Here is a 14,758-nt window from a genome sequence, read left to right as displayed (position 1 = left end):
AGATCTGTTCTTGAGATGGTCTCTAATTTCAGTGAAATACACTCAAGGCTATAATTTGACTCTCATGGCCTTGTTTTAGTTTTCTTCAGCTTTAACTTGAACCATAAGTCCGGCGGTTCAGACTCACCAGCCTGTCTTCAGAAACTATACAGAGTCACTATGAGTCGGAACTGTCTCAATGGCACTTAACAGCAACAGCAGTAAGTTAGTAAGAATCTTACATTTCTTCACCTTTGGCGTTCGTGATTGATATATAGATTTGAATAACAGTCATATTAGCTTCTCTTCCTTGTAGGTGTGTGTATATTACCCTATCACTGAAAAAATCTTGAAATGTTCTTTTTGACAATGAATGTGACACTGTTCCTCGTCAATTTGCCAGTGTGGTAGACTTCTCATCTTGAGTGGCATCCCATCAGTAAATGAAGGTCCTGAAAGTTTTACTCCATGTCATTCATGTCAGCTCGGCTTTGAGGAGGCAGTCTTCCCCAGTCATTTTTAATGCTTTCCAGCCTGAGGAGCTGACACTATATCAGAAATGTTCAGCTGCTACTTGTAAGGTTTTCAAGAAGTACAATGCCAGGTCCTTCTTCCTAGTGTGTCTTAGTCTGAAAGCCCTACCGAGACTTGGCCACCTTGGATGATCCTGCTGGTTTTTAACATACTAGTGGCATACTTTCCAGATACACAGCAACATGCAGGACACCATAATCTAATAGATAGGAAAGTTGTGGCGTCTAGGTAGAGAGAAGTATAAAAGCCAAGGCCCTGAGCTTGAGCGTGTTTGAGGGACATAAAAAAGGGCTCTAAAGCTATAGGTGGCACCAAGTTTCTGTTGTATGTGGTTTTTTGTTTTGTTTTATATGTGCCTTTTATCTGGTACATGATTGCTGGTCAATAAAAGGATGTTGGACTCCTGGTGTGGCGCTGTTGGGTAAGCACTAGGCTGTTAACCTTCAAGGTTGGTGGTTCAAACCCACCAGGCCCTTCTTGGAAACTATATATTGTTGCTATGAGTCAGAACCAGCTCAACAGCACACAACAACAACAAGTGATGTGTTTAAGTGTTTAGAAGATCTGCATGACTAAGTAAACTAATATCTTCTTTATTGTTGATAAGTGCCGTTGAGTAGATTCCAATTCATAGAGACTCTGTATAGGGTTTTTGAGGAGCAAATGGTGGGTTTAAAGCCCTGACCTTGTGGTTTGTAGTCCAGTGCTTACCCAACAGTGCCACTCCAGGAGTCCAATATCTCATTGAGCAACAAATCATGTATCAGACCGAGTACTTATAGAAGACAAAAGAATACATACAACAGAGACGTAAAAATACCCAATAGCAATTACACAGTATGTAAATGCTAAGTTTTAATCACATGAATTGCTCTTTGTGGGCTATCTGAATTACTTTTCTTTTCCATATCAGTTTTGCTGTCTTTGCTGTCCACCTTCACTCTAACATTTTCCTAGGAGCTTATTCCCCTCATGTTTTGTACACATCCTATCTAAAGTTAAAGTGGAAAAGATGGTGTTAAAACTCATGGATTTTGGTTCTATCTGTACGTTTTCCAGGAAGTGTGGTTGTAAATACTTCAGCTAATGCTAAAGCCTTACTATGAAATGCATATCTTGTTTTAAATTTAAGTATACTTTAAGAAAACTGAAACACATTTTCAGTTACTCAAAACTACTATTAATGGCTTTAAGGAAGGTGGGTGAGAGGTTGACATTTGTGTAAATGAAACCTTTGTGTCTTGGTCATAGGCATAAGAAACCAGTCAATTACTCCCAGTTTGAAGACTCTGACAGTGATGGTGAGTGGAATCATCATGCTTTAAAGATGTGGGAAGTCGTTTACTCAGAATTGATGTGGTGGTGGTGGTGGTGTTTGCTGTCGAGTCAATTCGGACTCATGGCAGCCCTGTGCGTGCAGAGGAGAACTGCTCCATAGGGTTTTATAGAGTCCTGGTGGGGCGCTGTAGGAAAAGCTTTGGACTGCTAACCACAGCAGTTCAAACCCACCAGCCGCTCCTCAGAAACCCTATACAGGGTTGCTATGAGTCAGAACTGACTGAACATCTCTTAACAAGATGGTGTTGATACCACGCTGACAAGAATTACATAGGTTGGTGATAACTGAACAAAACCAGATGAAAGTATGCTTTAGATGTAACCTGCTCTAGATGCGTGTTTCTCAGATTACAGTTTGTTTCCTAACTCTTACCTCAAGAAGGTAAGCACTGTCTTTCTGAAACATAAATGTGTTACTGAATACGATGTAAAATTCCTATTCACTGTCAAATAAAACATGACCTTGAAGAGAGGTTAGGCTGAAGTTATGCCATACTGGGTTACATTTTCACTTATCTCTGCTCTTAAGAGAACTTAGTCAAAAAGTTTTAGAACATTGTGTTAAATTATGTTATAATTCAAAATAGTGTTTTTGTTTTTTTTCTTTCTCAGACCACTAGAGTTTCTGTAAGTCAAACATTTAGTAATTCCTAGGTTTTGAAGAAATTTATTTGGCCTTGGTCATAACCTTAAGTGTGTCTAATACTTGGGAGAACATATTAGAGAATGTAACTTACTTTTTTTATTACTGTTACCAAATATTTATGAGTTGCCAGTTATATTTTGGATATTGTGAAGGGAGAAAGCGGATCACAAAACTTCCTGTATTCCCACATGGAGAGCAGAAGAGAGACAGCATGGGTGGGAGAGTCCTTTCCTTCCATGCACAAGACCTGATTTGATTCCTACCAATGTTCTTCATGTGTAGCCATCCCTCACCAGCAGCGGCATACACGATGCTATGATGCTGGAGTCCTGGTGTAGTGCTCTAGGATAAAGCACTGGATCGCAAGATCAGTTTAAACTGCCAGGTCAGTGGTTCAAACCCACCAACTGCTCCTCAGAAACCACACACAGGGCTACTATGAGTTAGAACAAACTCAACAGCACTGAACAAACAACAAAAAATGATGCTGAACAGTTTTCATTGGAGCTTCCAAGCTCAGATGGACTAGAAAGTCCTGGCAATCTAGGAAATCAGGCAATGGTTTTATCACATTTTACTTGGTCACAGCTCTCCCACCTGTAACTGATGTGAGGGTGCTGTAGGGCTGGACAGGGATCACTATGAGCTGGGGATCTGCTCAACAACAGCTTACAACAATGAGAAGTGACATGGTTAAGACGATGTGAAGGTGCACATACGTGTATCATGCATTTGTTGAAAAGACAAAGCAGCAGTTTTATGTTGTGGTGATTAACAGCAGTGCTACATCAGTTCTGAGTACTGGTAGCGGGTCCTTGAAAGAAGACAAGATACTAGGGTTTTTTTTAGTTTTTTTTATGTTTTATTGTGAATTATGTGATAGTTTACATGGGAGAACATTAGTTTTACATTCATCCTGTCGTATATCATTTCATTGCCATGGTTACAATCCCCTCCATGCATCATCAACGAACCAAAGGGTATACACTACAAGCCTGCACACACACACACACACACACACACACACACACCCGGTTGTTAGCACACAGCCCCTCTCCCTCTCTGGGTCTAAAGTCCCCAGCTGCTCCATCTCTCCACGTCATCGTCTCTGCCTCCATCTCAGGCATTACTGCTTCTCTGGGTAGGGTCCCCCTCTCCGCTCTTCTCCCATGATGGTCCCAGGGACCTCCGCTCCTAGACTGAAAAGTTGATCACTCCCCTCCTTGCTACAAAACGTCTACCTTTATATTTCCAACCCTCACAGTCAGTCCTGATAACAATTATTCACTATTGAAGACACTGGGTTTTTATAAAAATCCTTTCATACCAATTTCCAATATATTAAAATTCCCAAGTATACTTTTTTAACTTATTTAATTTTACAGATTTTTAATGATTACTCATTTTTCTTTAACATTTAAATACTAGCTTAATTGCCTTGTAGCTTTTATTGATTTCATGTTGGGTAGATTGATGTTTTAAAAGATAAAGACCGTTTAAAAAAAAAAAAAAGATGTTGAAACGTGAATGAGAATAAGAAAAGACAAAATACTAACGGTTTTAAAACTGGGGAAATTTAATTTTTTGTTCTTATCTATTAAAACTTTAGCAATGATTTCAACTGCTAAAGAAATAATTTTCTTTCTTTTTATTCAGAAAAAGCAAATTTCATGTGTTGTTATTTTTAATTATATATAAATAGATGATTTTGTTTCTTCATCTACACCTTTAAACAAGAAATCCAGGACAGAGTCAAAGGAGTTAAAACAAGAAAAATCAAAACCTAAATTGAAGAATCTCCAGAAAGAGAATATACCACTACAAGAGAGAACCCCTAAAAAAAGGTGAGAGGTAAGACGTACACAGAATGCACAACATTTGTTGTTGTTATGTGCCATGGAGTCGGTTCTGACTCATAGCGACCCTGTACTGGGTTTCCGAGGTTGTAAATCTTTACGGGAGCAGAAAACCTTATCTTTCTCCCGCGGAACAGCTGGTAGTTTCGAACTGCTGACCCTGAGGTTAGCAGCCCAATTTGTAACCACTGTGCTACCAGAGCTATCAATTTAAAACAGATAACAGATTTGAAAGGAGCTCTGGTAGCACAGTGCTTACAAGTTGGGCTACTAACCTCAAGGTCAACAGTTCGAAACTACCAGCTGTTCCCTGGGAGAAAGATGAGGCTTTCTAAAGATTTATAGCCTTGGAAACCCTGTACAGGGTCTCTATGAGTCAGAACCGACTCCACAGCACACAACCACCACCACCAGCGGTGTGTGTGTGTGTGTATGTGTGTGTTAAGTGCCGTCGAGTCGGTTCCGACCCATAGCGACCCTGTACAGAGTTTCCGAGGGTGTAAATCTTTGCGGGAGTAGAAAGCCTCATCTTTCTCCCGCAGAGTGGCTGGTAGTTTCGAACCACTGACCTTAAGGTTCACAGCCTGATTCGTAACCACTATGCTACCAGAGCTCCTTCACCACCACCAGCAGCAGATTTGAATTTTTGGTTTAAATAGGAATCCTAAGAGTTTTATTTTATTTCTTGAATGTAGAATTCTTGTTAAGTGCCATCAAGTCAGTTCCGACCCATAGCGACCCAGTATGGTGTTTCCTAGGAGGAAGTGGTAAACTTGAACTGCCAACCGTGCAGTTCAAACAAAAACTTGGAAGTCCAGTCCATTAACTCACAGTACCGCACTAGGACTCCTGAATGTTGAATGTTTGTTATTGTGAAGTGCTGTAGAGTCGGTTCCAATCCATAGTGACCCTGTATAGGGTTTCCTAGGAACACCTGGTGAGCTTGCAGTTCAAATGGCTTTGTAGCCTGGCGCATTAACCCACAGCGCCATGCCTCGACTCCTGAATGTAGAATGGGAATGTACAAGTAAGCTCCTTCTGATTGTCTCTCTGACTTGGAAAAAAAATTCACAAATATTTAAGGGAATGCCAATTTAAATACTATGACAATCAGATTTACAAAGTGATATGTTTTGTAATCAATGGACTATTAGTCCGTCATAAAAAGGAATGAAGTACTGATTCATACTGTTGTATGGATGAATCTTGAAAACAGCATGCTTAAGAGAAAAAAGCTAGAAGCCAAAGGCTATATATTGTATGATTCCATTGGTATGAAATGTCCAAAATAATCAATAAACCCTTCAAAGTGCTTCTCAGTGCTTTCTCCTTCATGTAACCTTTCCTATTTCCTGTCTTTGATTTTTCTCCCCTCTTAAATGCCATAGCATTTTAGACGACCTTGACAGGATTTACTAAACTGCCTTACATGGGTTAACAGTATCATTTTTCCCCACCCTTCTTGTTAAATTTGGAGTGCAGTGGCTCTGTATGATAAGCACTGGACTGCTAACCACATGGTTGGGTTCAAGCCCATCTTCTGCTCTGCTGGAGAAAGATGAGGATTTCTGCTCCTGCAAAGATTTATAGCCTTGGAACCCTACACAGGGTTACTGTGAGTCTATACCACCTCAATGGCACTTAACAACAGTTTGTTCAATTATAGACTCCTTGAGGGCACTATTAGCCTAGCAACAGATGTGAGAACATAAATATTTCAATTTAATATGGTTCTGGGTGGTACAGTTTGCACTCAGCTACTAACCTAAAGGTAGTAGTTTGAATCTACCCTGAAGTGTAGAAGAACTGCCTGGCAATCTGCTTTATACAGATAGCAGCCAGGAAAATTCTTTAGAGCAGTTGTACTGTGGAATATATAGATTCAGGTCGCTATGAGTTGGAATTGACTTGACAGCAGCTGGGTTTGGATTTGGTTCCAATAGCTGTCTAAAGGGGAGCGGTGAGGGAAGATTCCAGCTGGACAGAGCAGGTAGTAAGGAGAGACATGACCGTGGAAGAGAATAGCAGGTGCAAAGGCACATAATGCTCCTGTTTCAGATCTCTTATGTTGAATACATACTTTAGGAATCCGTCTATCAAAGATGGTGATGGTTATACTTTTAAAATGCTTCTATGACGTCAGAGCAACTCCTAAATAGTAATTCAGGAGAAGCTGAAGCTTTGCTCTTCAGTGGAGATTGATATTTTAAAACCCTTATTATTTGTTTCTATTATAGGATACCTTTGGATGACAAGCTCTACCACAGAGACTTAGAAGTTGCACTAGCTTTATCAGTGAAGGAGACTCCAACAGTCACCATTGATGTGCCAGAATTGCAAGATGAAAGTAACTTTATTTTCTGTATAACCATTTCTTTGAATGGGCCGTCACAGAGGAAAGAAAATGAAATCCTTTGGACTATTAATAGCGTACTTAGCAGAGGATACAGGTGGAGTCCTGGTGTGGTGCTGTGGGCTAGTCAGACTGCAAAGTCGTTTGAACTGCAAGGTCGGTGGTTCAAGCTCACCAGCTGCTCTTTAGAAACCCTCTACAGGGTCTCTATGGGTTGGAATTGACTTGACGGCACTTAACAACAACAATTGGACTCCAAGGCATTCTGGTAGCATAATGGTTATGAGTTGGGCTGCTAACCTCAATGTCGGCAGTTCGAAACTATAAGCCGTTCTGTAGGAGAAAGACGAGGCTTTCTGCTCCCGTAAAGATTTACAGCCTCAGAAACCCTATACAGGGTCGCTATGAGTCGGAACTGACTCCATGGCACACCACCACCACCACCACAGATGGACTCAAATGTTTACTCAGCTACATAAATCACATCCACACACATTGTGGTAAACACCCAAAGTAAACTTGAGGATGTTAACTATGAGTCTGGGTATTCAAATTGTATTTTGGTACACTGTGAAAATATATTTTATCTATCAAATGAATTGGTCTGCACAATCCAAATCACTTCTTTCCAAATCAGATGAACTAATGATGGTAATTTTTATTTTTGAAGGTTAAAGATACTAATTTCATTAGTAATCTCAGTAGATTTAAGAGATTGGTAATTTCTGGATTTCTCCATAGGTTTTCTTCCTTTGGTTTTTTTTTTTTTTTGTGTGTGTGTGTGTGATGACTGTGCAGCAGATGGCAGTATTGACGTTCTGGAGAGGCCAAAGTAATTCCTAGAAAAGGCATGTGAACTGCTAAAATGTTGCTTGGATTGAATTGTTTTGGCTTAAATTCTTTTAAGTGAGGCGATATTTTTTCTTACTATGTTATTTAACTGGAGTCCTGGTGTAGCGTTATAGAATAAGCATTGGACTGCAAGGTTGGTTTGAACCACAAGGTTGGTATTTAAACTTACCAGCTGCTCCTCAGAAACCCTATATAGTACTGATTCAGCACCACTTAACAGCAACAACATAAAAGAGTATAGAATGTATCACAGAATTTTCTTGGAAGAACCACTTCTCAAAGAATAATGCACTTTATAGTATTGTTGTTAAGTGCCATCGAGTTGATTCCGACCCATAGCGACCTTCTTTGGGGTTTCCAAGAAGCAACTGGTGAGCTTGAACCACTGACCTTGCAGTTCAAATGACTTTGCAGTCTGATGCATTAACCCACTGCGCCACACCAAGACTCCGTTTATAGCATTAGAACTTAATAATACTAATTATCATGACTTGAAGGCCTCTTCAAATGCTGTAGATTGTTTCAAGAATAATCATGTAATGATTGGAGTGCTTATGCTAGCAGAAGCATAGATTTGCCTACCCAGTGATCATAGCTAATATTTATTGAATTTACAGTCTCAAAACCCTGTGCAGGATATTTATTGAATTTACAGCCTCAAAACCCTGTGCAGGGTCACTATGGGTTGGAATCGACTCCACGGTATTTAACAGCAATAATGTGGAGTCGATTCCGACTCATAGTGTTAAATACCGTGGAGTTGATTCTGATGCATAGCGACCCTGCACAGGGTTTCTGAGGCTGTAAATCTTTCGGGAGCAGAAAGCCTCATCTTTTTCCCGCAGAATGGCTGGTAGTTTCGAACTGCCGGCCTTGAGGTTAGCAACCCGATTCGTAACCACTACGCTACCAGAGCTGGCCCTATGATAAGTAATTTCCTTGGGTGAACTTGTTTTATCTCCTATAGTAGCCTTGGAATATTTTTTATCTTCACATAATAGGTGAGGAAATTAAGTATTTGAGATGATAAAGTACTTGTCCTTAAACAGCCAGTTTAAGTGTGCCTGCATTTGAAATTAAGTCTGATTTCAGAGCATAATTTCAACTGATTTCTTCAAGTAAAATCACTGTGCAGCTTGAGTTTAAATCATATATCATTAGCAGCCCTGGTGGTGCAGTTGGTTAAGTGTCAGGGTGGTCTGAGCCCACCAGCAGCTCCCTGGGGGACATTTGAGGCCGTCTGTGTTGCATAAAGATGGATAGCCCCAGAAACCTTATGGCGCTGTCCTGTAGGGTTGCTATGAGACAGGATCAACCCAACAGCAGAAGGTTTTAGATATGCTATTAGATTTGAGCACTCATTTTTTCCTATTTCTAGACATTGATTACGGTGCTTCTGAATTTTCTTTCTTATTTCTTATATGTAGGCATTGAAAAATGTGACAATAATGAAATAGAAGCAATGACTAAGTCTCCTCACATCTCTAATTGTAGTGTAGCCGGTGATTATTTAGGTAAGTTTTTTATATTAATAATACATACTCTTCTCTCCTCCCCTCTCCCCCCAACAGCCCTATTTTTCAGACTTTTCTTTTAATTCCTGAAATTGTAGCTAGAACCAGGGTCTTTAAATTTGAACTCTTGGCTTTTGTGTCCTTTCATTTTATCTTTTTGTTTTTCTGTTAATGCAGCCCCATTTTATTCCCTGTGTGAAGTCACAACTACCCATGGCTTCTAGTCTACAGCAGTTTGTCACTAAAGAAATGGGCCACTTTTTTCCCAACTCCAGCTTGAACATTCTTGGGGGATGCCTAGCTCAGTTTGATTTGTTACTAAATCGGATTCTGTTGCTGGGGAGTGAAATTCTAATATTGATCCAGATTGGGTCACATGATTGGTAATTAGACTTATTACTAGAAGCAGAGGAGGAATGGAGCTGGGAAAATGAAAACAATTGATGTATGTTCAATTCTTGAAGTACCTCATGTCACAGAACAGTTTTGATGTCTCTTCATGCCTCTCCTGAAGATTTGGACAAGATTACTGAGGAAGAAGACTTTCCTGATGTTCAAAGGAAAAGAAAAGCAGCGTCTAAAGCTGTGGTACGACAAAGGGGTTTTTTGGAAGGCAGTGACGGCGACAGTGTCAGTAACTCCGAACCAGAAAGTAGTAAGTTAGCTTTTACTGCAAAATTGGTGGTGGTGGTGTGCCGTGGAGTCAGTTCCGAATCGCAAATTTCTACGGGAGCAGAAAGCCTTGTCTTTCTCCCATGGAACACCTGGTACTTTCAAACTGCTGACCATGAGATTAGCAGCCCAACTCATAATAACCACTATGCTACCAGAGATCAAAATTCAGGAAAACGTTCTTGATGGTCACAGACATAAATAAAGCATTACCCCGAACATTTGGGATGTGCAAACTTGAGAACAGCAAAAGTCAGCCATGGCATTTAGGGAAAAAGCTTTGTCTGTAAGATAACCTTTAAGCTTTGCCTTGAAAACTGAGTAGCATTTTGAAACGCTATAGTAGTAAATGGCATTCCTGGCTGATGGAAAGGCATAGAGAGTGGGATAGGCAACTGTCCATACAAGGTTGCAGGGAAGAATGTTGTAGAAAGGGCTGAAGAAGCAGGCTGGCACGAAATCACAGAGGGTCTCACACCCATTTTAAGAATATAGACTTTTGAATTGTTGTTGTTGTTATGTGCCGTGGAGTTGTTTCAGACTCATAGCGACCCTGTACAGGGTTTCCGAGGCTGTAAATCTTTACGGGAGCAGAAAGCCTCATCTTTCTCCTGAGGAACCGCTGGTAGTTTCGAACTGCTGACCGTGAGATTAGCAGCCTGATTCGTAACCACTACGCTATCAGACTTTTGAATTCATGAAAGATTTTGAGGTTGAAATAATATGATAACCTGTATTTTATTATTTCAGTGGTTTTCAGACTCATTCAGAAATCAGGGCAACTAGAAATCATAGTGACCTGGGCTGAGAGTAACAAGATATATTAGTAGAGTAAAGTGAGTAAACACATAAAATTTATGCTTAATTAGATGCTCTGTTTTACTTGATTTTAGCATGCAATAGGCAAACAATAACAAATTTATTCACTAGAATTTATTCAACATATATTTGAATGCCTTTCAGTTAGCAGTCAAACATTTAATGACTTACATACCCAGGGCTTCTTGTTTGAGGGAATAGCCAATAGAATTGTTGATGAGATCAAATATATGCAACAGAGAAAAGCAATCAAGAATGATTTCTTTATCTGAGTGACTGGAAGTCTCCATTTAGTAAGTTGGAAAAAACTTAGTGGAGCAGCAAGTTTGCTGAGTGAAGGGTTGGTGGTGACTAGAGTCAAGAAACGGGTTTGGGACATGTTAGAGACACCCCTATCATCCAAGTGAAGATGTTAAGTAAATAGTTGAATAAACAAGTTTAGAAGAGAAATCCAGACTAGAAGATAAATTTGGGAGCATCACCATGTTAATGGTATTTAGAAATGAGATGGAATGAAATCGATTAGGGAATAGCTGTAGGTAGAAGAGATCTGTACACTAAGTTCTGGAACACTCCAACATTTATAGGTCAGAAAGATTAGCAAAGGACTTGTGGTCAGAAACATTCAGCAAAAGAAATTGAAAAGAAGTGGCCAAAATACAGAAAAACCAAGAGAGAAAGGGTATTGAAAGGCCAGATGGAAAAACGATTTCAGAGATGAATCTGTGATTAAATGAATTGTTAGGTCTAAAAGAAATGAACCAAATTGACCAATGTATTTGGCAAGGTCAGTGGTGAGGTTGATGAAAGTCAAACCGTGCTGAACTTGGTTTGAGAGAATGGAGGGTGGGGGACTGGTAACAGTGAGCGCAAGACAACTTTTTGAGGAGTTTTGCTTTAAAAGTAAAGAAACGGGATATTGTTTTGAATGGTATTTCCTTCATGTATGTGGAAATGATTTGTTAAAAGGGAGAAAAATAGATGCCAAAAGTTTAAAGAAAAATGAAAATCAAGAAAATGCTATGTGATCTGTTTCAGGTAAAGATTCTGAGGGTGATTCTGATTTTGGTGAAAGTGAAGAAAATGATGAAGAATTCACTGTGAGAAAAAATAAAGTTAAAGAAATTAAAAGGAAAGAAGTGAAGGTAAAAGCCCCAGTAGAAAAGAAAGAGAAGAAACCTAAATCCAAATGTAATGCTTTGGGTAAGCTTGGTCCAAAACACTTACTTTGATAAAGGAAATGCATGTTTGTTCATTGTGTTTTTCTTACCTTTACCTTTGTTCTCCTTAATGCTTTGCCAAGTGTTTATTTGTAGCTAAAATACATTGAAGGAAGCAGAGTGAGATGGCGGAGGGAGGAAAGCTGATACGCATTATGCCATATTTTTCACAGATAGAATGTGCCAACATGTAGCCCTTCCCCATGGCCTTCATTATCTTCATAAGCACGCTGTGCCAGTTTTTTTTTAATTTAAATGTTTTTTGACTAAAGTTGACAGCATAAAGACAAAATTAAGCTAAGAAATAAGAGTTCTGGTGTAGAATTGTGGGCTAACGCAGTCAGACTGCAAAGCTGTTTGAACGCAAAGTTGGTGGTTCAAGCTCACCAGCTGCTTCTCGGAAACCCTACGCAGGGTCGCTGTAGGTCGGAACTGACACAACGGCACAACAACAAGATGAATGTAACCTAGGAGTCCTGGTGTGATGCTGCAGGTCAATGTACTGGACCACAGGTTGGTTGAACTGCAAGGTTGGCAGTTCAAACTCACCAGTAGCTTCTTGGAAACCTATTCAGGATTGCTATGATTTGGAACCCACTCGATGGTAATTAGCAACAATAACAACAGAACCTAGGACTCTTGGTATGGTGCTGTAGGATAAAGCATTGGACCGCTAGGTTAGTTTGAACTCAAGGTGGGCGTTTCAAACCCACCAGCTGCTCCTCAGAATCCCTCTCACAGGGTCACTGCAAGTCAGAACTGACTGTTGTTAAGGGCCACCGAGTCAGTTCTGACTCATAGCAGCCCTGTGTAGCTGTTGGGTTTGAAATGTCGAACTTGTGGTTCCCAGTCCAGTGCTCATCCTACAGCATCACACCAGGAGTCCGCCAGAACTGACTAGATGGCACTTAACAACAACATAGCCTAATGATTTCACTCAAGACAATCTCATAAGGTTTTCACATTCAACAGTTGAGCTAATATGCTATAATTACCAACTTAATGGAAACAGTTTAGATTGTTTGCTTTCTGATTACCCGGGTAGGAGGGGCGGGAGGCAGACCGCCAAACTATATTCATGACCATGGTTTATATCATTATGATCAAAAGTAACATTTTTGAACTATGTTTAGACACCTAGGCAGGAGATTAAAGGAAATGAACAGATAGAAAATGAACAGAACCATACAATTTACCTGTCATCTGGGAAGAGGGTGAATGAGGCTGAAACTCACTTGGAGCTGTCATGTGTGGTTTATGCAAGAGTGCGCTATGCCAGAACTTAATTTCAGTGTTCCCGTATGTTATCTGTGTGGGTGGGTTATTTACATGGTTGCGTTATTTCAGAGAAAAAAGAATGCCTGAAGCTCCACTCCCTACCTGTGCAAGCACTTACGTACTTGTGTACACACACCTCTTGTATAGCCACCTTCTAGGTAGCTGAGGGTCACTTGCATCTTACTAATGAAAAATGGAGGCTCAGAGATATTACGTAATTTGTTGAAAATCTTCCATCTAATAAGTGGAGCAAGATTTTGTCCATTCATACCCTAAGTGCTATCTGCAGGACCACATTTTCTCCAGGAATTGAATAAGTGAGTTTTCCTGATTCTAATTAGTTGCTTTCATGCTTGACTTAGTCTTTGGTTTGTCAGCTCTTTTGTCAGTGTTTAGGGCCCTTTTCTTTCCAAATTAAATTCAATAAGGAACCATTTTTACAATAAAGCTTTTGGAATTTGATATGTCTAAAACAAAAAACCAGATATGATATTTTTAAGTTTACTTATAAAACGTACAATGTATTGGAGTCCTGGGCTGGAGCTTTAGGATAAGCACTGGGACCACAAGGTCAGTTTGAACTGCAAGCTTAGCAGTTCAAACTCACCAGCCTGACTCAACAGCTCTTAGCAACAACAGCAATAATAGATTACTATAAGGTATCATTTCAATTAGGTGGATTTTTCTTATTGATATTTTTATGTCTTAGTTTTTTAATATATATGGTACTTGAAACTGTTGTTGTTTTTGAGTGCTTTCAAGTCGGTTCCAACCCACAGCAACTCCTGTATAAGGTTTCCAAAGAGCAGTTGGTGAGCTTGAACCACTGACTTTGTGGTTCAAACTGACTTTGCAGTCCAGCACATTAACCTACTTGACACTAAAGGTTCCATTATTTAGACTTCCCATTTATTAATGGTAGGAGTTGCTCTTTGTCTTAAATAGCTTGATGCTGAGTACTAAGATATAAATACTAATGAGTCTACTTATCCTTCCCCACTGTATTCTAAATTAATGAGATTTTAGTTACAGTCTTATTTTAATTGACAGATTCTTACGATTTCCGGAAACTAGATTTTAAATATGGGGACCTTGGCAGATAAAGCTGTGTATTAGCTTCCTGTAGCTTTCTTAACAAATTGCCACAATACTAGTGGTTTAAACCACACAGATTTATTATTTTACAGTCCAGCAGGCCAGAAGGGTTCTCCCTAGGCTAGAGTCAAGGTTGTATGCAGGGCTGCTTCCCTTTGTGGAGTGTCTAGAGGAGAATTCAGTTTCTTGCCTTGTCCTGGCTTCCTCTCATCCCTCCCATCATCAAAACCAGCCGGGACAGAGCCTTTCTCACATTGTGTCATTCTGATTCTCAGTCTCCTGCTGCTTCTCTCTCACTTCTAAGGACCCTTCAGGTAAACAAGAACAGCCTCGCTACCTCAGAATCCTTAGCTATTACATCTACTAATGCTGTGCCTTGTAAGGTATAATATACCCACAGGTTCTGTTAGGACAGGGGCATCATTGGGGAGCCATTATTTTGCTCCCCATAACTATGATGAAGTCATTAACAAGTTTATATATGCTTCCTCACCAAGACCCACTAAAAAATAAAAAGAAAGTTTCCATTTCTAATTTGATATTTACCAATTAGAGTCTTTTTTATATACCTCAGAGCAAATTGCTGCACAAAGGAGATGAAT

At 39.8% G+C, this 14,758-nt stretch overlaps 1 protein-coding gene across 1 annotated transcript in view; it reads left to right on the top strand.

The window, feature by feature from the left end:
- RAD51AP1 (RAD51 associated protein 1) overlaps positions 1 to 14,758 on the top strand; it is a 24,193-nt gene that overhangs the window by 4,849 nt on the left and 4,586 nt on the right. Inside the window, 6 exon segments of the mRNA XM_006878252.1 lie at positions 1,765 to 1,814; positions 4,200 to 4,341; positions 6,591 to 6,700; positions 8,986 to 9,072; positions 9,587 to 9,724; positions 11,578 to 11,766. Of these exon segments, the coding sequence (XP_006878314.1) occupies positions 1,765 to 1,814; positions 4,200 to 4,341; positions 6,591 to 6,700; positions 8,986 to 9,072; positions 9,587 to 9,724; positions 11,578 to 11,766 (716 nt within the window).

Source organism: Chrysochloris asiatica, unplaced genomic scaffold, assembly GCF_000296735.1.
Source record: "Chrysochloris asiatica unplaced genomic scaffold, ChrAsi1.0 scaffold00050, whole genome shotgun sequence".
Lineage (NCBI taxonomy): Eukaryota > Metazoa > Chordata > Mammalia > Afrosoricida > Chrysochloridae > Chrysochloris > Chrysochloris asiatica.
The sequence above is the reverse complement of the archived record's forward strand: the minus strand, read 5'-3'. Positions and strand labels throughout refer to the sequence as shown.